A 25,896-nucleotide genomic window follows, 5' to 3' on the forward strand; every position below is an offset into this window, starting at 1 on the left:
CAGGCGACCGCTTTTTCTTTTTTTACCTCTCTTTTTTTACCTCTTCAGGTATGTTGTAACGAACGAAGGGCAGTGTTGAGTCATTTCGGTTTTAAGGCGCCGATTCTGTGGCGCATGCGTCCAACCGCCCTCCTTTATTCACTTGCCAGACGCGCCCCCCCCCCGCACCCTTCCCCCTTCGTTCAGGTTCCGCCTTCGAAGATGGGTCGTTCATAAGGGCGCATGCGCAACAGGTCAGGTTGCGTTGGCGTCCCGTGTTGCTGGCGGTGTCCTCAATATAGCGGCCAGTGTGTGCCTCGGTGTGGCACGTGCGAAAGGTAACGGTCGGAAGTCAGCCTCCCGTGTTCAGGTAGGCCGGGCAAGGAAGAAGGGGTTTAGAAGGGATGTGGTCGAAGCTTTCCAAGAGGCATGCAAGAAGTTTGGGGACTGACTGTGCTTTGCTGCCTGGGCAAGAGGGAGAAAACACTCTGTACATGTTCAGAGACTTCTATAAAGGAAGTTCTGGGGCTCTGTGCCCCGACGCAGTGTAAGCCCGGGTGATGGTGTTTTGAGGGGCTGGAGGGAAAAAATATGTACTGGAGAGCATCAGAGTTGTGAAAAGTCAGTATTGCAGTGTTGTTTTAGCAGAGCATATTTGTCTGGGGCTGTTCTTGTGCTGTGGGATTTCTGACCAGGAGCAGACGTTGGGAGGATGGAAAGGAAACAGATATTGTTTTGCTGAAGCCTTTAAAAGTGTGAGGGGTGGTCTTTGGGAAACTTTTTGCTTGTTCCCTGCTTTTTTTAAAAAAAATCCTGCGTGAAGGTTTCCTTGTGATTAAGGAGGCAACAAAGAGAGAAGCTGGTGGGAAAAACCCTAGAAATTAACAGGACAAACAATGTTTAGGCAAAGGAGAGATGTGAGGGGAACAGGCAGATAAAGAAATAGACTTCGTGCATATGCATAGCATGCTTGTTTTTTATTTTCGTTTCTAGCCTGATAAAAATTATTTTCAGTCAACTGGTGAGTAACATTTTCAGAGCATCTCCCAGTAAGATGAAAAGTGGAATTAGGCTGGGATTGTAGTTTAAGAGGAGAGCAAAACCATCAGTGGATTCTGCACGGGATATTTATAACGAGTTGCAATCGTTATAAATGGATTCGTTTTCTGTTTATAAAAAGGGGAAACGAGTTCATTTATAATGATTGCAACTTGTTATAACTGTGCTGTGCGGAATCCACTATTGAGAGAGATAAACGGGGATTGTGAGAGGCATTTTGTGCTAGTGAAGGTTGAGATCCTCTTCCGATTGAACAGTAAAAGGGGGTGGAAAGATAAGTGTCTTCTTTTAAGCAGGCCTGTTTGGAGAGCTTGGCAGATCTTCATTCTTCATGGTGTCATACCGGTAATCTTGTCTGCGACGTTCCTGCTTCTTACAGTGAAAAAGCACTGAAAACATCAACAGCTCTGTCAATATTTAGAACCATCATATAATGTGGTGGGAGACAGACTCTGGGCATTTAACCCCATCGGTGCCATTTTCTGTTGGATTTCTTGCCTTTCCCTGCCTTCTTTGCTAGCTGCTGCAGAGAAACTTTCTCTACAGTGCTGCGTGCTACATCAGATGCAGGAGTTCTCATAGCTAAGTCTTTCTGCATCAATCTTGATGCAGAGGCCAGGACCCTAACCATATTATCTTTGTATATGTGTGCATCAAATAACAATTTTGTGCATCAAATAACAATTTTGCTTAAAATTCCATTCTGAATTGTAGATGCTCCCAGCTTCTTTGACAAGTGTGCCACATGCTGTGTTGCCAAGAGTGCGACTTCACTGCATGCTACATTTCATATGCAGCCTCCCCACCCCAGTGCTTTGGTGTGGTGTCGCCTGAGGCACAAACAGCACAGCAAGGCGGGAGAGTCGGGAAGGGATTGTAGAGTCGCTTGTCTGCTGTAGCTGGGCCAATATACTCTCCTGGTTTTTTGTGCAGCAAATTACAGTGGCGGCAGAAAATGAAGACACAGATCTACAGTCTGAGAGAAGAGCTGCAAAGCTAAGCACCTGTGATGGTATTGTCTAGACAGAGCACTAAGTCCTTTTTGGTAGATAGAAAAGATTAGCCTAAATAATCTTTACAGAAGCCTGTGGGAGAGCATGAAATTGGGCCCATGAGCCATGAATTACTGGAACTCATTTACAAAAACTTTTCTTAAACATTCCGTAAATATATTGTCTTGTACCATAGAATTATAAATTAATTACCTATATTCTATTACAAGATGTCTTTGAGCTATGATATATTTTAGTTAAAAAGTCAAGATTGGATTTTTCCAAAAAAATGTTTTTTTTACTTTGATTTTTTTATTGTTTAAAAAAATATAATTGATTCTTGTGTACCCGGTACGTAGCCCTGTTGACATTGATTGATTTTTAGAAATAAATAATGGTTTTTCAGAAGAGTTGTGACAAACCATTAGGTTAAAAACATCTTTATCTTGAAGATCTTTCCCTTTTTAAAACATTGGGTGGTGGGGGGGATAGAATAATGTTTGCTAGACATGCCAGAACATACATCTGATAGTCCAATCTAAATCAGCCAGGGGCTGGGGGGTTAGTTGTACTTCAGGCAATTTTATAAAGCAGTGGATGTGTGATTATTATTTTTTTGGTATTGTTTGTATCTGAGCTTCCTTGAAATAGCCCAAAGTAGGTCACAAAGTGAAATGCTGAGATATGCTGGTTAAAGCCACAGTACTCATTAGTCCTGCTTGTGGTTGGATTTCAATATTATGAGCCCAAAAGGGCACAGCGCTGGGCAGTTGGCATGGCAGTGGAAACTGAAACCGCAGAATCTGTCATTCCTTTGTGTAGCAGTGAAAAATGCACATTTTAGCAGACAAGAGAGGAGGGCTTGTGTTCAGTTTTGTGAACTGAATGGAACATTGCAGCATTGTTGAAAGGGAGCTTGAACTTCTCCAGTGATGTGGGTTTGTGTGTGTGTGCATCGCTAGAACAGCTTGGAGAAATTTCAAGAGGTTGAAGGTCAGTAGCATAATTTGCAGAGCCCTCCCAATGCCGAGTTGCTGTCACAAGTGTCCTTCTGTTAACTTGAGAGGACTCTGGTTATAGGTTGCCTGATAGCTTAAAAAAGCAGTGGACCTGCTGTTAAAAGGTATGTGACAAGTAGGAAAACGATGGTTGATGCCATGGGGCCTGGCGGTTTTCTAGAACAGAAGTGGGCAAAGGGTTAAAAAGTACTCGCATGTTAGATGTTTTGAGTTGTTTGTTCCTACCCTGCAGGAACAAAAATGCTGCTGCAGTCACCTTGCTTGGGGGCTTGCTAGAGGCATCTGATTGGCCGCTGTGTGACGACTGCTGGACTCGATGAGCATTGGTCTGATCCAGTGTGGCTTTTCTTTTATTCTTATTTGCTGCAAGGTGAACAAAACGTGCACATTTTGCTTTCATCGCTGTGTTGTGCAGCAAACCTCAAATTTATCTTGCAACTTCTGGGCTCTGAGCAAGGGGGAAAAAAATAAAGCTGGCTCATGTGCAGTATCAGCAGTTTTTCATATACAGCGAGGAAATACAGGAGGCTTCTCCCCCACCCTCTTGCCCCCAGCAAGCCTAAGCGAGTTTAGCAGGTATTCTGGATTTCAGTGGCTGTGAAAATCTCACTCTTCTGTAATAGAGGTTTTTCCCCCCTCTTAGATGACCTGGTTGTTGCTGATGTAAGTAGTGTGTTTTAAAAGGCTAGTTCGAAGCTTCCTTCTGTTGTAAGCTTTTGGGGGGGGGCAGGCGTTTTGTCAGTGGACCAACAAAATGGGGTATTTGGGGCAGCCAGAACTTGACTGGAGTTGCTGTCGAACCGGTAGGTTGTGATCCTTTTGTACTGAGAGTGACGACAGTAGTTTTACATGAAGAACTAGAAAAGTCGCATGGTTGTTTCTTTGTTTTTTGCAGAAATGAACTGATGCTCACAAGCTGGGTGGAAGAATTTCCCTGTGTGCAGCCTTGTTCTCTTACCATGTTTCCCTGAAAATATGACAGTGTCTTATATTAATTTTTGCTCCCAAAGATGGGCTATGTCTTCTTTTCAGGGGAGGTCTTATTTTTCCGCTCCACAGCTGCATGCTCTGGTGTTCTGTTTGACGGGCATGCTTCCAAACAAAAACTTTGCTATGCCTTACTTTCGGGGGATGCTTTATATTTAGCACTTCAGCAAAACCTCTACTACGTCTTATTTTCAGGGGATGTCTTATTTTCGGGGAAACAGGGTAACCAATAGTAATAGTGACCTCTCTTAACAGGAGCAAGGACATCTTCGACAGCATTCAATCACTGACTTCCCACATTTCGAAAGGATTCGCTATCCAGGAACCATGCTTATTTCAGAAAATTCTGGGTTGCATTCTGTGGTAGTGGCTCAGAACCTTTTTGAGTGTGAGCGCCCCTTTTAAAGTAAAAAACTTTCACAGACCGTCCCCCCCATGTGATACTGCTAGTATCCATTGATTAAGCAAATACACAATGATAACAAAATTAAAATGCCATTGCTTTGTGCTTATAAGGATTCATGGACCCTGTTCAATAACTCCACAGACCCCACAGTTGGGGGAAATTCCAAGTCCATGGGATTTGTTGTATAGATACTTCAGTTCAGACCCTGCATAATGACAGCAAGAAGTCAGAATTACTTAGAACGGGTAATCTTGCAAGCTAGGAATATAATGATTGTTGTAGTTCGAGATTGGAACAATTGTGCACGCACTTGTTTGAGCTACACAGTATAAGCCTGAGCTAAAAACAGGTAGCAGAATGTTGCAGAGTTAAACACAAGTCTAGAAAGTTGAGCTAACAAGTGTTAAAAGAAAATGGCAACTTTACAAAGTCACCCAAATTTGCAAATATGTTTTAAATCAAAGGCTGGGAATCTGGCCATCTTAATTCATGTATAAGTTGAAAGTGACCACATATTCAAGAGTTTGTATTACTTGTCAGCTGTTGTGTCCTTTTGTACTTCCTCTAATTTCTATTCTGATTTGGATCCTTTCACAGTCTGGCAGGAATACTGTAGGGCAGCGATAGCGAACCTTTTTGAGATCGAGTGCCCAAATTGCAACCCCAAACCCACTTATTTATCGCAAAGTGCCAACGCAGCAATTTAACCTGAATATTGAGGTTTTAGTTTAGAAAAAAACAGTTGGCTCCAAGGCGTGCGTAACTCAGCTTGGTGGTAGTTGGTGGCTTTGCTTTGAAGCAACCATTCAACTCTTCCAACTGGTGAATCATGACCCTAGGAGGGTTTACTCAGAAGCAAGCCCCATTGCCAGCAAACGAGCATACTCCCAGATAAAGGATCGCGCTGTAGTTCTTCGCATGAAAATCAGTCAGGTTTAACAGCGCTTTAACAGGGTTACCTACACTGCTTCCTCCAAAACTCGGTCTTAGGTTTAATGCTAATAATTGAGCCCAGCAGCCCAGGCCAGCCTAGATGTGTGGGGGTGGGGGGACTCTGTTTGCGCGTGCCCACAGAGAGGGCTTTGAGTGCCACCTCTGGCACCCGTGCCATAGGTTCGCCACCACTGCTGTAGGAGAAACAGCTGACAACTTTGGCACAAGCGAGAACTCTAGGTGGATGTATCTGGTTTGAACTGCCTTTATTGTATTACATCCCGATCAGGTTGCTTTGGTCCCTGGCAAAGTTCATGCCAGGCACAGAAACATGCTCAGCGTCTTTGTAGCTGCTTGGTGACTGGATACTATGGCTGCTTTTAACCATTCCAAGGACTAAACCATCTCATTTACTGGAAAAGAGGCAACATCGCCCCTTGGGTCATGGTTATTTGGGTCATTGAATTGATTGATTTGTGGAAAGCTTGCTGTCTCTTGCAGTTTATCGTGCCTTGTTTATGCCTGCACGTTTAGTTACTTCCTTTCAATGGCCAATATTAGATAAAGTGCATCTCCTGCTGGCCAGGGGAGCTCTTTTCTCCCCTCCCACGAGGGTTCTCGCCGCCACCTCTAGCCATTAGCAGGTGTTACTTCAGTGTTTTGAATAACTTCCTCCTTCAGAATATTTAAGATCCATCCATTCCAGCAGTAATCAAACTAGCTGTGTTCATAGATAGGGGAAGAGTAGTTTTTTTTGTACTGCACTTTTCTCTACAAGAGAGAGATCCAAAGCAGCTTACAATCGCCTTCCCTACACCTCCCCACAACAGGCACCTTGTGAAATTCACAGACTCATAGAGAATTTCACCACCTTGTGAAATTCACAGACTCATAGAGTTGGAGGAGACCCCAAGGGCCATCAAGTCCAACTCCGTGCAATGCAGGACCACACAATCAAAGCACTAAGCTGTCGAGGCGGAAAGAGTTCAGAGAGACCTGTGACAGCAGCCTTCATGGTTCACCAGATTAGAACCCACAGCCCTGAACCAACGACTAAACCATTCTGGCTCTAGAGAAACGCTGAAGGCACACGTGGATAGCAGGTCGTCCGTCTCCATTCAGAATACAACCGATTAAAAAGAATTGTGTGCCGTTTAAAAATCAGAGGCAATGAGAGGACTCGGAGGCAGTGAAAATCTAAAGGTGCAAGAAAACAGTTTAATTGCACAAATAATATGCAAATAAGAAATTTGCTTTGATGTTTCCAAACATTTGTTCGAGATCTGTCTTCCTGCTTCCAAGCAGGATGTTAGCCAAACTGGTGGATATTTGAGCATAACTAACTGAATCACAACGATAGGAAGTTTTGAGTATTTTTAAGGACTGAGGGGTGTTGCTGCTGCATTTATAATACCGTGTTTCCCCGAATATAAGACAGTGTCTTATATTAATTTTTGCTCCCAAAGATGTGCTATGTCTTATTTTCAGGGGATGTCTTATTTTTCTGTGTTCTGTTCGTTGGGCATGCTTCCAAACAAAAACTTTGCTATGTCTTACTTTTGGGGGATGCCTTATATTTCGCACTTCAGCAAAACCTCTACTATGTCTTATTTTTAGGGGATGTCTTATATTCAGGGAAACAGGGTAGCTTTGGGATGTTCTAGTCCAGGGCTGGCCAACCTGTGGCACTCCAGATGTTCATGGACTACAATTCCCATCTGCCCGCCATGCTGGCAGAGGCTGATGGGAATTGTAGTCCTTGCACATGTGGAGCGCCATAGGTTGGCCACCCTTGTTCTAGTCCAACTTGCTAACCATGGTTTTTGTTGGGTATTATTTGTCTGCAGATGGCATTCCACCTGTTTGCTTTTAAAATATCATCTGTACAAAGTCCCTGCTTATGAGTGCTGGTGCCTTTGAAGATGTTGACTATCAATTAAGTATTCTGTGGCAGAGTGTTTCATATAACCTGCCCCTGCTGTGCTGTGGAAAATGACTAATGTGTTGTTGTTTTTAATTTTTCATAGGAATGAGAAGAGGGCAGTGCTGCTCATCTCTGCTTGTTTACCCTGATTCACTCGGCAGGATTTATTTTGTGTCTTTTCATGGAGACTGATGACCAGCTTGGAAGAAGGCAACTAGCCAATGGCTTCTGACTCCATGGTCCCAGAGCAAGTGGAGCATCGTGGGGTAAAAGGAAAGAGACAGCATCATCAGGAAAAGACCCCTCTGAACAGTGATGGCGAAGAAGAAACATTTGTGTTTGAGGCGAATGAAGCGTGGAAGGATTTTCACAGCTCCCTGCTTCGCTTCTATGAAGCCGGGGAACTGTTTGATGTCACCCTGAAGGTGCTGATACATATTCCATTTTGTGTGTGTGTGAGCTTATCTTCAGAGTTTTCTAGAGGTGTTTATTGTTTAGGGTCACTGTACTGCATCCAGAAATTCATGCCGAATGCTCTTGACTCTATATAAAAATGTGACTCTAGAAATCCTGCAGAACTGCTGGTTAAAATTAGAGAGTTAGAAGAGACCACAAGGGCCTTCCAGTCCAACCCCCTGCAGTGCAGGAACACACAATCAGAGCACTCCTGACAGATGGCCATCCAGTCTTTGTTTGAAAACCTCCGAAGAAGGAGACTCCACCACATTCCGAGGCAGTGAATTCCACTGTTGAACAGAAGGTTCTTCCTAATGTTTTGGTGGAACCTCTTTTCTTGCACCTTGAATCAATTACTCCTTGTCCTAGTATCCAGAGCAGCAGAGAACAAGCTTGCTCCATCTTCAACATGACATTCCTTTGCACATTTAGCCATGATTATCATGTCGGCCCTTAACCTTCTCTTCTCTAGACTAAGTATACCTAGCTTCCTAAATCTCTTCTCATAGGGCATGGAATCCAAACCTTTTACTGTTCTAGTCACCTTCCTGTGGACCTGACCCAGCTGGTCAATATCCCTCTTGAATTGTGGTGCCCAGAACAGTATTCCAGGTGAGGTCTGACCAGTGCAGAATAGAGAGGTACTATTATGCCCCTCAGTCTAGACAGTATACTGCTATTGATGCAGCCCAGAATTGTATTGGCTTTCTTGCCTGCCACATTACTACTACTAAGACTCCCAGATCCCTTTCACTTGTACTGTTTTCAAGCCAGATGTCACCCATCCTATATCTGTGCATTTCACTTTTTTCTGCATTGATCTCTGTTGAAATTCATTTTGTTAGTTTTGGCCCAGCTCTCTAATCTGTCCAGGTTATTTTGAATTCTGATCCTGTCCTGTGGCATATTAGCTACCTCTCCTAATTTGGTGTCATCTGCAGATTTGACTAGCATGCCCTCTATTCATCATCAATCATTGATAAAAATACTGAATAGCACTGGGCCCAGGACAGACCCTTGTGGCACCCTACTAGTCACTTCTTTCCAGGATGAAGATGAGCCATTGGTGAGCACCCTTTACATTTGGTCAGTCAACCAATAACAAATCCATCTAACAGTAGCATTGTCTAGCCCACATTTTACCAGCCTGCTTGCAAGAATATTATTATTATTTTATTATTATTATTATTTATTAAATTTAATAGACCGCCTTACCCCCGAAGGGCTCAGGGCGTTCACAAACCAATCAACATTTGAATACAACAAATAGTTTCAGTTAAAACAATAAATAAATTAAACATTAAAACACTAGCAGCAGTATCATGGGGGACCTTGTCAAAGGCCTTACCGAAGTAAAGGTATGTTACATCCACCAACTTGTTCTGCATTTTAGCTTTTCTGACTTTCTCCATACGCTTCCTCACTATTTGTTTGAATTCCTCCTTGGTGATTTCCCCCTTTTTCCATTTCTTGTACATGTCTCTTAAATTTTAGCTTACTTGAAAGGTCTTTAGACATCCATGCTGGTTTCCTTAGATACCTCCCATTTTTCCTCCTCGTTGGAACTGTTTGAAATTGTGCCTTCAAGATCTCACTTTAAAGAAACTCCCATCTATCATGCACTCCCTTCTCTTTTAGTATTCTTAACCATGGGATCACACCCAAAAGTTTTCTAAGTTTTCTGAAATCTGCTTTCGTAAAATCTAGAATGCGTGTCTGACTATACTTGGCATCCCCTTTTCACTGTATAACAAACTCTAGGAAAGCATTTTCATTCTTAACCCAGGATCCTACTACTTCCACCCCATTAACCAGATCTCTTCCACCTTCTGGACCATGAATTTGTCTGCAAGGCAAGTGAGGAATTTGTTGGACTTTATAGTCTTGGCAGAGGTTGATTCCCAAAATAAATCAGGATAATTGCAATCTCCCACTACTGCTACTTCTCTCCTGTCTGAAAGTTTGGCCATCTGTTTCAGGAAGGCACCATCCAACTCTTCAGTCTGTCTTGGGGGTTTGTAATAGCCCCCCCCCCCCCCCCCGAGATCACTTTTGTTTCTCTTTCCCTTAATTTTTACTCAGATCCTTTCAACCTGGCTTCTAGGATTTAAGTCATGGTCTTGCTCACAGGTATAATCATCCCTGGTGTGCAATGCTACTTCTCCTTTCCCAGTTGGTCTATTTCTCTGAAGTAGGTTTTATTCCTGAATTGTTACATTTCAGTCATGGGACTCATCCCATTACATGCCTCCCTTACATTCTCTCTTTTTTCCTTTTTGTTGCATCAATTTAATATGGTATTCATCTCTAGAAGAATAGTAAGCATGATTCGTTTTAAATGTTCTGTGCTCTGTGTTTTAGTACTCTTGCTTCCTCTTTTCCTTAATACTTATCGGCTCTGCCATTTCAGTACTTTTAAATATTTTCAATTTTATTTCTGCTGTCTGAAAGGGCTTAATTCTGCAAAATAGTTGATCATTTTAAGGTACTGCTGTTAGCTGCCTTGGATATCAAATGGTTACAGTTGCTGGGTTTACAGCTTTCTCAGAATAAACCATTGACTTAATGTTAATTAGCATTGGCTCCTATAATTGCAGAGCAGTTTAGTTTTCATCTAGAGTTTCTCTGGAGGTGTAAGTGTATACGTGGTGGAGAAAAAGAGGGAGGGGTGGATGAAAAGGTTTCTCTTGTGTTGTTTCCTTATTGAGGTGGGTGGGACAAAACTAGGCGTCAGAGATTCTAGACACTCTTTTTTCCCTTGTGCATGTAACTTATTCATATTCAAAGCAAGGAGCTGAAGGGCTGGTTTTTACAATAAAAGCTTACAAGTCAGGGGAGTTGCACTTTCTCTGGAAGACGTCTTTCTGTGTGGTGCTCTGCCACTTCCAGCACTTCGATCCCAGCCTTGAATGTGGTAAAGTTGGAGTGCTCTGGTTCTGGTGGGTTTTCTGGGCTGTGTGGCCGTGGTCTGGTGGATCTTGTTCCAAACGTTTCGCCTGCATCTGTGGCTGGCATCTTCAGAGTGTGTGTAACAGACTTCCCTCTGTGATACACCTCTGAAGATGCCAGCCACAGATACAGGTGAAATGTTAGGAACAAGATCCACCAGACCACGGCCACACAGCCCGGAAAACCCACCAGAACCAGTTGAATCCGGCCGTGAAAGCCTTTGACAATATGTTGGAGTGCTCTGTTTATAAAGGTAACGATAGTCCCTTGTGCAAGCACTGGGTCATTACTGCATCACAATGTTTACTAGGTAGATAATGTTTATTTGGGGGGGGGGGTTCTGTTGCCTCCCCCAGTTGTCTACACTTTATCCCCAGCAAACTGGGTACTCATTTTACCAATCTCCAAACAATGGAAGACTTGAGTCCTCCTTGATACAGCTACCTTCTGTCGGGATTTTATTTATTTATTTATAGATTTTTACCCCGCCCATCCCCGAAGGGCTTGGGCAGCAATACAACAACCTAAAAGCATTACTACATTTAAAACAACAATACATGTGCAATAATGCTAAAACAACTTATACACTATAACAGCTAATAACAATCAAGATGGAGACTTAAACCCCCCCCCCCCCCAATTTATCCCCCAGGAGGCCAGAAAGATAGATGTCAGCCCGGCTAGCCTCCAGAGAAAGCCTGGCGGATCAGCTCCGTCTTACAGACTGTGCTGAAAGAACTCAAGTCCCGTAGGGCCCTGATCTCATTTGGGAGTATATTCATCTAGGTAGAGTCTAGGACAGTGGTGGCGAACCTTTGGCACTCCAGATGTTATGGACTACAATTCCCATCAGCCCCTGCCAATTGACCATGCTGGCAGGGGATGATGGGAATTGTAGTCCATAACATCTGGAGTGCCAAAGGTTCACCACCACGGGTCTAGGACCAAATAGGTCCTGGCCCTTGTTGAGGCCAGCTGTATAGTTTTTGGGCCAGGAATTACCAGATGGTTCTCCTTGGAGGAGCATACTTGGGCAATATGGGGAATGGTGGTTCCTAAGGTATATGGGTCCAAGACCACTCACAGCCTTAAAGGTTAAAACCAACACCTTGAAGATAACCCGATACTTGATAGGCAGTCAGTGAAGATGGTACAGGACTGGTGTTATATGGTCCCTGCTAAAGGCTCCAACTAGGAGTTTTAATTGGATTGAACTCAGTGGACAGAGAGCTTGTGAGCAGAGCTTTAACTGTAGTATTGCTGCTTACTGCTCTGTGCTGTGGTGATTGATTCAGCAGCCTTTTGAGAAGAGAAGGTGCGCAAAAGCTGAACAATACAAAATACTGCATAACTATCTGGCACTAAGAAACCCTTGTAAAAGTTGCTCATCCCCACTACGTGAATGGAAGCCTTTATTTGTTACTTTGGGGCATTGGGTCTGAAGGACTCAGTCAAGTTAGTGATGTCAGAACAGATCTCCATGTGAGATAAACCTGATAGGTTGAGCAATTGAAATTAAACTACTAATTGCACTTTAGCAGTTGTTTGCTCTGAACTCTTCTTTCTGGTGAGTATGCAAAACTCATCTGTATTTTCCTGAGCCCTTGACTTCAAAACACTTCAGTAGCTCCAGGATGCTTCAGTGTCTTCAATAAAATGCTTTTAAGCAGTAGAAAGACGTTAGTCGTTCGCCTTTTTTCACTGTTGTAAGATTTTGTCCAGCCAGGGTGCTCTTTGCCTGTTTATCCTGTTATTTCAGATGTATTATCTGATGACTGTTCTTCCAATTTATTGGAAAATAAACCATTGCTGTGTTGAAATGCCAGGCAATTTTGTGTTAGCTCTTTGTGGCCTAACAATACTTGGCCAAAATGTATGCGTGTCAGCCTTTTCTTTTGTGCAGAACAGACACACAGATCCACCAGTTTTGTAATGCTGAGAACTGGGCATAATGCTGTCTGTGTATTTCATGGCCGTGCTTTGTCTAAAGCCATGTACAGCTAATTCCTTCCCATCGCTCTTTTGGCAGTAAACCATTTTGGCTGTGGTTTCTGGCCAGAGCCAACTGGTTGAACGAATAGCTAATTGAAGTGGGTAATACTGCTTCATAATCTAGAGGAATGTAAAAATGGTGGAAAAACAGGAATGTGTAACTTCGTCTAAAGCAAAATGTAGATTTTTGCAGGAACGTCCAATAAAATGGTCCTTAGTCGTCAAAAGGTGCAGACGTGCCTGTGGTATGGTCAACATGGCATACATATTTTCAGTCTGTAAAAGGGGGGGGCGGAGTGATGGGTTGAAATCTAACGATCTTTCACTCGGTCTGGCCAAATTACTCTTTTTGGTATAGCTCCCACCCAACATGAATTTTGGATATGCAGGTCCTTTGACTGTACAGCATCTTTGGTGGTTAAAAGAGACCCCATTTCCTCTTTTATTAGTCAAAAAGCTGATTGGATGCAACCTGATGTATTCAGGAATTCGTATTTGAAGTGGAAAATGGATCAGTGAGATAAGATCAGGGTGCCCATTGGCGGCATAGTGACGGCTGACACCTTTCCTGGTGCTGTTTTTAGAAAGTAGATGGGGCTTTTGCCCAGCTAGGCTTCTGATTGGCCACTGGAGATTTTTAAAAAGGTTACTTCAGCAGCAGCTGTCATCATAGCCCAAGGATCTTCACTCTGGCCCTTTCCACACCACAACGGTGCGGGGGTGCATCCGTTCGCATGGATGGGCGGCAGGCGGCAGCGCAGCCTTCGCACAGGCTGCACCGTCCCTGCAAGCTTACCTCGTCCCCTGGCCTCCAGCTCGTCATAGAGGCCAGGGAACACGCCCCCACAGGCTGGAGCGACGGCTCTAGAGTCGCGTGTCCCCTAGCCTCTGCGACGAGCCGGAAGCCAGGAGACGAGGTAAGCTTGCAGGGATGGTGCGGGGGACATGGCGCCTTCCAGCTGCTGCCGTTCGCACGGCAGCGGTTGGAAGCCGCTGTTTCCGGAAAACCTCGCGCGGGGAGCGAGATTGGGAAACAGCGGCTTCGCGCCGCTGGGGGGGAGCGAGGGCGGCACTACTGCGATGCATCAGCACCCCTCCATGTGAACAGCTCCCTAGGGACAGCTTTTTTGCCATCCGTAGGGCGCTGTTTTTGGCCTGTGCGGAAAGGGCCTATGAGACTAAAAATAAGCTGCAGCAGCCATTTTATGACTGGCTCCACATCCTGTGAGAGCCATTTTGTAGCCATTATTTTGTGCTGTTCCCACTACATTGTCTCTGAATTCCAAATGTGCCATTGATGCTAGTCTGAGAAACAAAAAGACTCCCTCTTCCCCCAAGATTTTCTGTTAACGTGCATCAGTGCAAATCTTAATTCTCTTGCAAAAATTGTAGCCATGGTTTGTAAAGATTTCTACAAATAACAGTTTTAAAGAAATCTGGTTATGAGCAACCATGGTTTTGTGACATCATACCAAATGTGGACAGAGGAATATCCTGGTGAAAAAAATCACATGCTTCAAAGACCAACCCCATATTTGCAAATTAGTGTGTACATTTTTTAAAAGTGATTTTTTAAAAAATAGATAAGGTTTATCCACCTGGCCATGATACACCACTTTTGTGAAATGAGATAATATGAATGACTAGTATCTCATTTTCGTGATAGATTGGTGTGGGAGGGGGGAAAATTTTGCATCCTTACCTATAACAACACTAGCCTAATTCTGTTAATGCCTTAGAGTTCATGAGCTGAGATGCAGTTCAGTTTTTTATAAATTTAAAGCTGTCAAGTTATTGACGCCATTACGTTCTGCCAGCAGGTTGGATCAAAGTTGATTTCCTGTCACAAGCTGGTGCTGGCTTGTGTTATTCCTTACTTCCGAGCCATGTTCCTTTCCGAAATGGCCGAAGCCAAGCAGACGTTGATCGAGATCAAGGACTTTGACGGCGACGCCATAGAAGATTTGATCAAGTTCGTCTACTCGTCCCGGCTGACCCTGACGGTCGATAACGTCCAGCCCCTCCTGTACGCCGCTTGCATCCTCCAGGTGGAGGTGGTGGCCAAAGCCTGCTGCGAGTACATGAAGCTGCACTTCCACCCTTCGAACTGCCTGGCCGTGCGCGCCTTTGCCGAGAGCCACAACCGCATTGACTTGATGGACATGGCCGACCGCTACGCCTGCGAGCATTTCGCCGAGGTCGTGGACTGTGAAGACTTTGTGAGCGTGTCGCCTCAGCACCTGCATAGGCTGCTGTCCTCCAACGACCTCAGCATTGAGAGTGAAAAACAGGTCTACACGGCTGCTATCAAATGGCTTCTTGCCAACCCTCAGCATCATGCCGTGTGGTTAGATGAAATACTCGCGCAGGTGAGGCCCGCGGGAGAATAGGGTCAAGGTAGCTGCTAAAGGATGTTCGTGTCTCAGCCTGCAGGGAAGTAACTATCTGCGGGGTAAAAGTGTCAGTGTTGCATTACCTTTTGTTGGGATTGGATTACCCGTTTTGTCTAAACGGGTGATAATCATAACAACCTTTTCGTGGTCATCCTGTATGACAGATTGAACTTGGGAGGGCTCTTCACCATTCCCGCCTGGAACCTCAGAAGAGCCGATTGCTTCTCAAAAGCAAGTTCTCTTGCTGCTTCCTCCCCCCTCCCCAAATAAACCCAGACTAATTCCACGAACGTCCATCTGTCATGAGCTGTGATGGTTCTCAAAACATGTAATTAGATACTTGCAAGTTAACTACTGATGATCGAGCATGTGTAACCAAGATCTACTTAGCTTTTGTCGTCGTTGTTCATGTTGTTCCTCTCTAACACCCAAGAGGAATTGACTACAGCAGTGTTTCCCAACCTTTTCGAGGTCAGGGTACCCTTGACCTCACTCTTCATATCTCACGGTACCCCTGCCGCCACCCTCCACCTTCCCCTCCCATTGCCCCTGCTTGCCACACACCCCACCTTCCCCTCTCAGGGTGAAGGGAAGCACTGGGGTGGGGGTGGCTGCTGACCTTGTGGCTGGCCCTGCCCCATGGGCCAGCTCCATGTCCTTGCTGGCGCCGGTGGGAGACACCACAATAATCAGGGGGGAGGGGCGGTAGTGTTGCCGTGGTACCCCTGGAACATGCTCACGGCACCCCAGGGTACCACGGTACCCTGGTTGAGAATGGCTGGACTATAGTTTCATCTCTTGTTGAGGTAAATCTCCATGTAGTTCTCAGCTGTATGGATAAGAACATATGACAAAGAAATGAAATTATCTGGAAAGTGGGGTGGCTTTGAAGCTAACTTGTTACCCCATAACATGTGGGTATGTTCTTCATTTCTTTTGGAGGTTTCCCTTGCAGTTGCCTAGACCCATGATTTTAAACTGAACTGACATTACGAGTCTTCTGTCTGTTCCCCCTGTCCTCAATCAGGTGCGTCTGCCGCTGCTGCCCGTTTGTTTCCTGATGGGCGTAGTGGCAAAAGAAGAGATTGTCAAGCAGAACCTAAAATGTCGGGATTTGCTGGATGAAGCAAGAAACTACCACCTGCACCTGAGCAGTCACACAGTACCGGACTTTGAATACTCCGTCCGAACTACGCCCAGGAAGCACACGGCAGGTGATGTGTTGGCCTCCAGACATACTGTGAAAGCTGACATAATCAGTGCTGCAGATTTATGTTGGACTCGATGGCCCTTGGGGTCTCTTCCAACTCCATGATTCTAAGGATTTAAAGAAATTCAGATATTAGAAATTAAGAAATAACTACTTCATTGTTTTAGTGACATTCACATCTTAGTGAGTTTTTAATACTTTGGGACTCTGGGCTCATTACATTACATGTGGTCACTATCTTAGCAGTTCTTGATCACATGAATGCTGCTGATCAAACAGCTTAGATAAGATTGCATTTTCTGGCTTACTATTTTTGATAATTATCTCAGTTGACACTGGTAGCTAATCATCCCATAGTTAGAGGATCCAGATAACTCCCTTTGTCAGTCACCTGGTGACATGTTGGTCTATAGAGTGTATCTCTTGGGGTGGAGAGAGATGTTGGAGTCATGTATGGGACTGAAAACCTGCTTCTGAATGGACACCTTCAGCAAGTTAGACCAGGCAACTTTGGCATGGTGAAGTGGTTAAGAGCAGGTGGACTCTAATCTGGAGAAATGGGGTTTGATTTCCAGCTCCTCCACATAAGCAGCAGAGTCTAATCTGGTGAACCAGATTTGTTTTCCCACTCCTTCATTTCCACTGGACGACCTTGGGCTAGTCCAGGGGTCTGCAACCTGCGGCTCTCCAGATGTTCATGGACTACGAAGCCCATCAGCCCCTGCTAGCATGGCCAATTGGCTGATGGGAATTGTAGTCCATGAACATCGGGAGAGCCGCAGGTTGCAGAGCCCTGTGCTAGTCACAGTTCTTCCAAACTCTCTCTCACAAGGTGTCTGTTGTGGGGAGAGGAAAGGAAAGGAGCTTGTAAGCTCCTTTGAGTCTCCTTACAGGAGAGAAAGGTGGGGAATAAATCCAGACTCTTCTTCTTTGTGTCATAGCATTGATGCACTGCCACAAGGGCCTAACTTAGTTGATACGCAGGAAGCTAATAACATTTGTATACATTTGTTGGAGTCTTTGGTCACTTACAACTGTGATTTTTTCTGTTCAGTAACATAAACTTTGAGCAATCTTGAATGCTAATATTGAGAGGCAATAGAATCGACAACCTATATTGTTCAAATGTCGAACTGTGAACTGTGCGTGTCAAGTATAAATAAATATAAGTCAGCAGACCGATTTCTGCTATTTAATTATGTTTTGGCAGAGCTGTTAGTTCATGCTGTCTTCAGTGTTTGGTTCTTTGTCATCCATCAAGTCATGTGTAAAGTGACTCAGCCTTCAGTCTCAGCCTAATAATGAAATCCTTTGCCTTGTTCTTTTTCCTGCTAGGTGTTCTTTTCTGTGTTGGTGGTCGTGGTGGATCCGGTGACCCATTTCGCAGCATTGAATGTTACTCAATAAATAAGAACAGCTGGTTTTTTGGCCCCGAGATGAACAGTAGAAGAAGGCACGTGGGTGTCATCTCTGTGGGAGGTTGGTGAAAAAAAATCTCTGTTCTAAGATCACTTTATGCTTTGTTATCGTTTAATGACTCAGTTATTCCACAATCCAAAATTGTAGCCTTTGTAAATAAAGAGTTCTGGGGTGAGATAAAAAGTGTACAACTGTTCTTAAGATGGGTGGTGGGCTTTGATTTGATCAGACCAGTGCTGAGAAAAAGGGCTAATAATCTTACCCTGAGTATGTTTATTAGAGTAAGTCCCACAGTGGCATTTGTGTCCTGTTAGGACTGCAGGCTAACAGAGATCACAGGTAGCCTCACTGGGCCACAGATAAATCCCAAAACCACATGATGCCTTTTATTGGGACCCTCTCAATATATTAATATATCTAATTTTCAATAGGGCCCCATCTGTGGGTACTTAAATCCTGGGTTCATAAGAACAGTCATACTGGATCAGACCAAAGGCCCATCTAGTCTAATATTCTGGACTAGCTACCTTTAGGAAGCCGATGAACAGGAAAACTGGGACAGCATCTTCTGATCCATGATTCCCACCAATTGATTTAAAGAGTCATACTACCTCTGGTACTGGAGGGAGCTGATGTCCATCATACTTAGTAGCCATTGATCGTCCAGTTCTCCATGAAGATGTCCACTTTCCTTTTAAAACCTTCCAAGTTGCTGGTTGACCACATCCTGTGGCAATGAGCCCCACAAATTAACTATACTCTGTGTGAAGGAATGCTATCTTTTGTCTGTCCTGAATCTCCCACTCTTCAACTTCAGTGGACGATGCCGAGTTCTAATATGGGAGAGGGAGAACAGTTCTCTTATCCCGTGACACTGAAGGTTTCTCAGGAATTTTTAGTGAGGGACTTTCTCAAAAGCCTTTTGGAAAACCATATTACAGCCTAATTTTATTACTGCTTCTATGCTGTTGGCTTTTAGTTTGCTGGTTGCATCTTTATGTTTGGCTGCCTTGTTATATTAATGTTTTGTTGCTACTGCGATTTCATTTATTTTAATTGCTAACTGTTCCCAGGAGCCAGATTTTTGGTTAGGGGATAGGATATAAACAAGTAAGTTATTGTTCCCTCAGTTGTAATTGTATTGCTTAAATTGGTTGAAGCGGTATTGTTCCCGTTCAGGTCTTCCTAAACGCAAAGGTTTTTCTGTTTTAGGTAAAGTTTATGCAGTGGGCGGGCATGACGGAAATGAACACCTGGGAAGTATGGAAGTGTTTGACCCTCTTACAAATAAGTGGATGATGAAAGCATCTATGAATACCAAAAGGTAGGCTGAACACAGGCTGTGCCTGCCCCATTTAAGAGCAAGTAGGTTCGTGGGGTACACATGTTTAAGTGCCTAATCTAAAGTTGACATGAGGAAAACAAGGGAGCGAACTGAAAATGACTAATGGAGAAAATATCATGCCTGGAAGAAGTTTGCCTGGAAGTAGAGAGAGAGAGAGAGATATCAGACAGTTAAATGTAACAATTGTTGCAAGGCAAGATTAAGAATGTACTAACAGTCCTCAATACAGATAGCAGACAGGGGTAGAGATTAGAATGCATTGATTACAGTAGTGATGCTCCGAGGCTACCTGTGGCTCTTTTGAACACCGTTTCCCAGTGCGGTTGGCTGAATTCCAAGCCTGTAAATGGTCTCGCACTCAAGGCTCATATTTTTAATAGGTGCATTGGCAGCGCTTCCCTTCTCCAACAGCCTATTTGAACAGTATTTCTCTCTGGTGGCTGTTTTATAGCCTTCCTTGGATGGGTGGTAATCCGTGTAATACTTATGCTTATTCTGCATGCATTGATGGTTTTGAAACAGGTGGAGGTTTTGCATGCCATGGTCAGCCCTCTTCTTTCCCTTCTGCCCTGACTGTGCGCCATTGATTCTTGGTCTCAGTGCAAGCTATATAAAGTCTTAAAAGTTGCTCTTCTGTGTGGCTGCCACGCCTAGGGAAGTGTTTTCAAGGGGCAGTTGTGGCTAATAAGTAATTTTTAAAGAGGATCTTTTCAAAAGGTTACTTATTAGCCACAATTGACCCTTGAAAACACCTTTCTAAAGATCCTCTAAAGTGGATCCAGGAGCTGCGTGGTGTAGTGGTTAAGTGCTTGCACTGCCACTCACATGGTCAGGAGTTCAAGCCCCCTGTGGGTCAGATGTCCTGGCAGCTGGCTCATGGTCAACTCAGTCATCCATCCATTCTTGATCGGTAAATGAGTACCTAGCTCATAGCTAGGGGGTAAAGAATAGCCAGGGAAAGCTGTGGCAAACTACCCCACAAAAAACGGCTTGCCTATACAATCACTGTTTGCAGTGGTACCCCAGGGTCGGACATGACTGAAGGGAAACGTTACCTTTTTTAAAAAAGAGGATCTAACTGCTATATTTAACTTCCTAGACCACAGGTGTCAAACTCACGGCCCTCCAGATGTTATGGACTATAGTTCCCATCAACCCTTGCCAGCATGATGCTGGCAGGGGATGATGGTAACTGCAGTCCATAACATCTGGAGGGCCGCGAGTTTGACACCTCTGTCCTAGACTGTTAAGCTTGATGAAGAGGGTCGTCTTGTTTATAGTTTCACTCTGTTTTTGAGCCGAGTTCAGCACATTCTTCATTAATGTAAAGCAGGACGAAGACTTGCATACTAACCAGAGTAGCGTCTCTTTTAATCTGTGCGCCGCTGCTGTGGATGAAACGGTTAAATTGTGGGTTGCTGTTTTGTTACAGTTTGTGCATCTTTGTTTTCAAACCGATCATCTCCGGTTACCTTTTTTTTTGCCAGCTACGGTTGTGTAGTAACGGAGTATGTGATTTTTTTGTTTGTGTGTGTGTCAGGAGAGGAATTGCTCTTGCCTCTCTGGGAGGCCCCATCTATGCCATCGGAGGCCTAGACGACAACACTTGCTTCAGTGATGTGGAGAGATACGACATTGAATCCGATCAGTGGAGCGCGGTGGCCTCAATGAACACTCCTCGGGGGGGAGTGGGCTCAGTGGCCCTCGTGGTAAGTGTCCTTTCACTAGTGCGAAAAGTGCAGTGAGTGTAATGCATGTCAGCCACCACCGTCATGCTCCGTGTGCTACCTTTCGTAGCAATCTGCGGCAAGGATAAAATTAGATGTAATGGAGGTGACCAGACGAGATATGTTGGCAGACTCATTACCATAAAAGCCTTACAGCTGGGACGAACAGCTATTTCATAATCAGCTGGTTGCATAATTCCTTGTATTGTGGGAGTAAAAAAGCACTGGTGGAGTTATTTTTGCCACTTTAATATTAGCTAATCCACTCGATCTTTTGTTTGTTTGTTACAGAACTATGTATACGCCGTTGGTGGTAATGATGGCGTAGCTTCCCTTTCCAGTGTGGAGAAATACGATCCTCATCTGGATAAATGGATAGAAGTAAAAGAAATGGGTCAGCGCAGAGCTGGCAATGGGGTCAGTGAACTCCACGGCTGCTTATATGTAGTAGGTAAGTCATGCTGAGAGTCTCCTTCTGCGGATCACTTTGTAGAGCTGCAGTAACTTACATGTTTGAGAAAGCCGCAGTCAATCATGACATCTAATTTTAACCTGTAAGTGGGTGACCCGTTGGGAAAAGCTATATTTTTCTTGCAATGGAACTGTGTAAAATAATATGGAGTGATGAAGTGCACCACTAGATGCACACATGTCATGTCCTCATGCTACATTTGTTCACCCTTTTTTGTGAACATCAATATAGGGACTTAGTATAGGGTGCAGAGGTTAAGAGCAGGTGGATTCTAATCTGGAGAACCGGGTTTGATTCCCCACTCCTCCACCTGAGTGGCAGAGGCTTAAGAACATAAGAACAAGCCAGCTGGATCAGACCAGAGTCCATCTAGTCCAGCTCTCTGCTACTCGCAGGATGTGAAAGCAATGGCCTTCTGTGGCTGTTGCTCCCGAGCACCTGGACTGTTAAGGCATTTGCAATCTCAGATCAAAGAGGATCAAGATTGGTAGCCATAAATCGACTTCTTTTCCGTAAATCTGTCCAAGCCCCTTTTAAAGCTATCCAGGTGAGTAGCCATCACCACCTCCTGTGGCTTATCTGGTGAACCAGATGTATTTCCGCACTCCTACATTCCTCCTTGGGCTAGTCACAACTCTCCCAGCCCCACCTACCTCACAAGGTGCCTGCTGTGGGGAGAGGAAGGGAAAGGAGTTTGTAAGCCACCTTGAGTCTCCTTACAGGAGAGAAAGGTGGGGTATAAATCCAAACTCTTCTTCTTCAAGGTGAGTTTTATTCACACCAGATCCCTCTGTCCTTGACTGAATGTGTAGCCACTGTATGTAACTTATACCCATGTTCTTGAATAGCTGGATGCAAAGGTTAGATTGTTTTCAGGTTTGAAAGGAAACGTGGTGTGTGTATACACAAATATGTATCTTCTTGTTGCAGGTGGCTTTGATGATAATTCTCCACTTACCTCGGTTGAACGATTTGACCCTCGCTGTAACAAATGGGAGTATGTAGCTGAGCTTACCACTCCTAGGGGTGGCGTTGGCATAGCAACATTAATGGGGAAAATTTTTGCTGTTGGTGGTCACAATGGGAATGCTTATCTGAATACAGTGGAAGCCTTTGATCCAGTGGTGAACAGGTGATTGGAATCTTTCTTTTACCAAACTAAGTCTCCACACTGGATGAATATATAATATACGGAATTTGTTTAACAGAACGTTGAGTCATTATGGAACTGGCCCATGTTAGCTGTTCCTTTTATTAAAATTGGATCCACTCCAGGGCATTTTGTGCATCTATGGCCTGTCCTGCCTGGTTCCCGCCGTATTTCACGGCTTTCTAAATTTGCAACTAAAAATTAACCAAGCCTCTGTACAGGTCAGGAAGTCAAGCAGCTCATATTCTCCCCCACTGTTCTCTGCACTGAGTTCAAAAGCGCTGAGGGGGATATGGATTGATTTAAACTAATTTTTCCTGAGTAAAGACCTTGATAACACTATAGATAAAATATTAGACTACTTGTTTTTCTGTTTGTTTTTAGTTAACTTACGGTGCTGCCTCCTCCCAGGTATTCTTAAGTGTCCCCTCCAAGGCCTGTAATCCACTAGGTGCTCAGAGTAATACAGTGCAATTAAGCAAGGAAAAAATACTACAAAAACTTCCAATTAATTCCCCTTCTCTGTCGAGTCCAGATGGGAGGGAAATTATTTGGGAGTGGCAGAGGACTGCACCAATGCATTTGCCCCCTCGGCCGATGTAAGGGACACCCACACCGGCTGAGAGAGCTAACATGTTGGTGCCTCACAGCTCTGCAGTGGCCAAACCAGAAAGCAGGCATTGCTGCAGAGCTATTCTGGAGTCTCATTGGGTGAGGGGAATGGGTGGGTGGGCGGACTGGGACATTCCCGGGGGTAGAGCCGACTTTAGCTGGCTTCTGTGGGAATGCCACCTTCCGAGCCCACAGACAACAAGTTTGTTTTGGCTAAGGGGCAATTTGGGCAGCAGGAGGGTTTTTCCACTGTCACCCCTTTGGAGGTGGCACGGTCCCACCTTCACCTCCCCATCCCCAACTACCTCAGTGTCTCCCCTCCCCAAAAAATCTGGATTGTGCTGCTCAGGTTGTTTCTGCACACGTTATTTGTCTGGCGTTCTCTGGTGTTTGGAAGTGGGCTTTCCCCCTTCATCCCCACATCATCGTAGTGCATTTGTACACCTCCCAGATTTCCCCCCAGCTCATCTCCGATCTTTCTCCAATCTGCTTTGCTCTGGTATAAAAAATCTCAGCAAAGCCAGAGTGGCTCCCAAGCTCATATTTCATGGGTCCGCTGACACAGCAGCCATTTTCTTCCTCAGCAGAGGATTTGTTTTCTTGTTGAACCTGGTTTCCCCAGGTCCTAGTCTGACGCCTGAGTCACTACACCAGGCTGGTCTCTTTTTGTGGGTGGGGGGGGGGGGGGCTTTACAATATATCAGATCTGTGTCTAGTACTGAAGCTTCAGGTAGAAACAAACTGATTTCTTTCTCTCTTTTTTTGCATTCCTTCCTCCTTTTTAGGTGGGAGCTTGTGGGTTCTGTGTCCCACTGCAGAGCTGGAGCGGGTGTAGCGGTGTGTGCCTGCCTGGGCAGCCAAATCCGTGATGTGGGTCAAGGATCCAGCAACGTGGTAGACTGCATGTGAATTTGGGTTGAAGTCTATCGTCTGTTGATGTCACAAGACTTCAGAATCCCTAGGAATTTCCTAAATCTGTATTTGTAAATATGCACCAGTGCTTTTGTAAGAGAATCTGAGTATCTGGCAACTGAAGGCTTGGCAGACATAGAACAAGAAGCCCTCCGTGCTGGATGATACCATAATGCCCAGAAGTAGTTCAGAAGCTGAAGAGCCTTTGATCTCCAGCATCTGGTAGTCTAACCAAGGGGGACAGGTTGTGCGGAAAATGCTGTTCAGGCGTTTTGAATGGCTGAGCTTTTCTCCAGAATCTTTGTACTTGAGCATTTACATCTCTTATCTGAAGGATGTTTTGGTTAACCCAGGGGTTAACTCTGGCCCCTCAGATGTTCATGGACTACAATTCCCATCAGTCCCTGCTGGCATGGCCAGTTGGCTGATGGGAATTGTAATCCATGAACATCTGAAGCGCCAGAGTTGACCACCCCGGGGTTAAACATAATAGCCGCATTTATGAATAAGCATGTTCTGTTCTAATGCTATTGCTATGCAAACCTAAACTAGCTCAGTTGACTCTGGCCTCCTGAAACATGTTATGGAAAGGGCACTTGTAAATTAACAGCTTTCATTTGCCAGAGTGAAGCACCTAATAACCATCGATCTTGTTAACATCCATTTCAGTCTTCAAAATCCTAAAGCATGAGATTACGTTTGCTCAGGTCACGTGGCTGGCTTTGTGTGGAATGTAATCACTGCTGCACACCTTCTGGTGAAAGTTTGCAACAGAAGCCGGGGGTACGCTTTTCAGTTCCGGAAGGAAAATGTTAGCTACCACTGAAATAAAACCAGGGCTTTGTCCACTACAGCCTATCTCCATTTGGAACACTTATTTTGTCGCCCGTGAACTGTGCTAAGGCAGTTGGTTGGCTCTGCCAGGCTTGTAAACGTTGCATCTCCATCTTGTAATGTCCCATTCTCCAAACCGCCTGGCATTGATATCCCGCATGCATTCCTAGAACATGTGTAAGCCACAACTAGAAGATATGCATCAGCGTAATTGGAGAGTAATCAGGTAGGCGTCTCAGACAATCATTCAGCAATTCACTTATTAGCTGGCTAGTTCGGATGTGTTCCTGACCTCGAAATGACTCCTGTGATCTAAGGCACACCTCAGGCCCTTTGCCGCTGCCGTTCTGCTTTTTGCTTTTGGAGTGACCGGAAAGGTTATGTGCAGTGATGACTCTGGAGCTCGATCCCACCACTCCCTTCAGGGGTCTGCAACCTGCGGCTGTCCCTGCCAGCTGATGGGATTTGTAGTCCATGAACATCTGGAGAGCCGCAGGTTGCAGACCCGTTCCAAGTCTTCCTTGAATGAGATTTTTTTTAAAGGTGGCAAGGGGCATGATTGAAGGGAGGGTATATATGCCAAGCTAAGAGGTAGCAAATATATAGAGAGAGAGAGAGAGAGAGAGAGAGAGAGAGAGAGAGAGAGAGAGAGAGAGAGAGAGAGAGAGAGAGAGAGAGAGAGAGAGAGAGAGAGAGAGAGAGAGAGAGAGAGAGAGAGAGAGAGAGAGAGAGAGAGAGAGAACCAACTACAACAGATTTCCAGCGATGTTGATATATATATATCTATATCAACATCGCTGGAAATCTGTTGTAGTTGGTTCTAAAACCTGGTTGGTGTGTGAAGTGAAGATTTCTCCTCCCCTCCAAAATTATTGCTTTGTGTGCTGCCTAATAACACCGCTGCCTTCAAGGAAGAGAAGTTAAACCACCCTTGTCCATTAGTAACTCTGCTCACATGCATGTTGGGCATCTTGCAGTTTGTTCTAGGAGCCTTGGTTCCCTGGAGAACAGGCTATTCTCAGAGAAAGATGGACCCTCCACGCCTAGCGGTTCATCTGCACACATTTTGCTTGATTACTGGTGGCTTTGCATGGGTTCTGGAGAGACACTATCAGGAACGGGCTGA

The 25,896-nt window shown here is 44.7% G+C and overlaps 1 protein-coding gene across 6 annotated transcripts; it reads left to right on the forward strand.

Moving 5' to 3' along the window:
* KLHL8 (kelch like family member 8) lies at positions 1-25,369 on the forward strand. Of its 6 annotated transcripts, none has more exons than XM_048509296.1 (11): positions 1-48; positions 7,403-7,724; positions 14,517-15,065; positions 16,117-16,303; positions 17,635-17,778; positions 18,931-19,042; positions 20,604-20,772; positions 21,082-21,241; positions 22,193-22,394; positions 23,810-24,291; positions 24,402-25,369. In XM_048509296.1, exons 2-10 carry the CDS (start codon positions 7,521-7,523, stop codon positions 23,931-23,933), a joined length of 1,851 nt encoding a protein of 616 aa, XP_048365253.1. In that variant the 5' UTR covers positions 1-48; positions 7,403-7,520; the 3' UTR covers positions 23,934-24,291; positions 24,402-25,369. The 6 variants fall into 6 exon arrangements, with proteins under 6 accessions (XP_048365253.1, XP_048365250.1, XP_048365252.1 ...); XM_048509293.1 differs by lacking the exon at positions 1-48 and adding an exon at positions 204-349; XM_048509295.1 differs by lacking the exon at positions 1-48 and adding an exon at positions 249-317.
* Positions 25,370-25,896: the final 527 nt, after the last annotated feature.

The sequence above is a fragment of the Sphaerodactylus townsendi genome, linkage group LG10 (genome assembly GCF_021028975.2).
Source record: "Sphaerodactylus townsendi isolate TG3544 linkage group LG10, MPM_Stown_v2.3, whole genome shotgun sequence".
NCBI lineage: Eukaryota > Metazoa > Chordata > Lepidosauria > Squamata > Sphaerodactylidae > Sphaerodactylus > Sphaerodactylus townsendi.

Excerpts from the sequence above, each read along its gene's own strand:
- KLHL8 (XM_048509296.1), top strand. The coding sequence starts at position 7,521 with ATGGCTTCTGACTCCATGGTCCCAGAGCAAGTGGAGCATCGTGGGGTA. Across the intron at positions 15,066-16,116 it reads TAGATGAAATACTCGCGCAG|GTGCGTCTGCCGCTGCTGCC; the intron begins GTGAGGCCCGCG and ends GTCCTCAATCAG. Across the intron at positions 16,304-17,634 it reads GCCCAGGAAGCACACGGCAG|GTGTTCTTTTCTGTGTTGGT; the intron begins GTGATGTGTTGG and ends TTTTCCTGCTAG.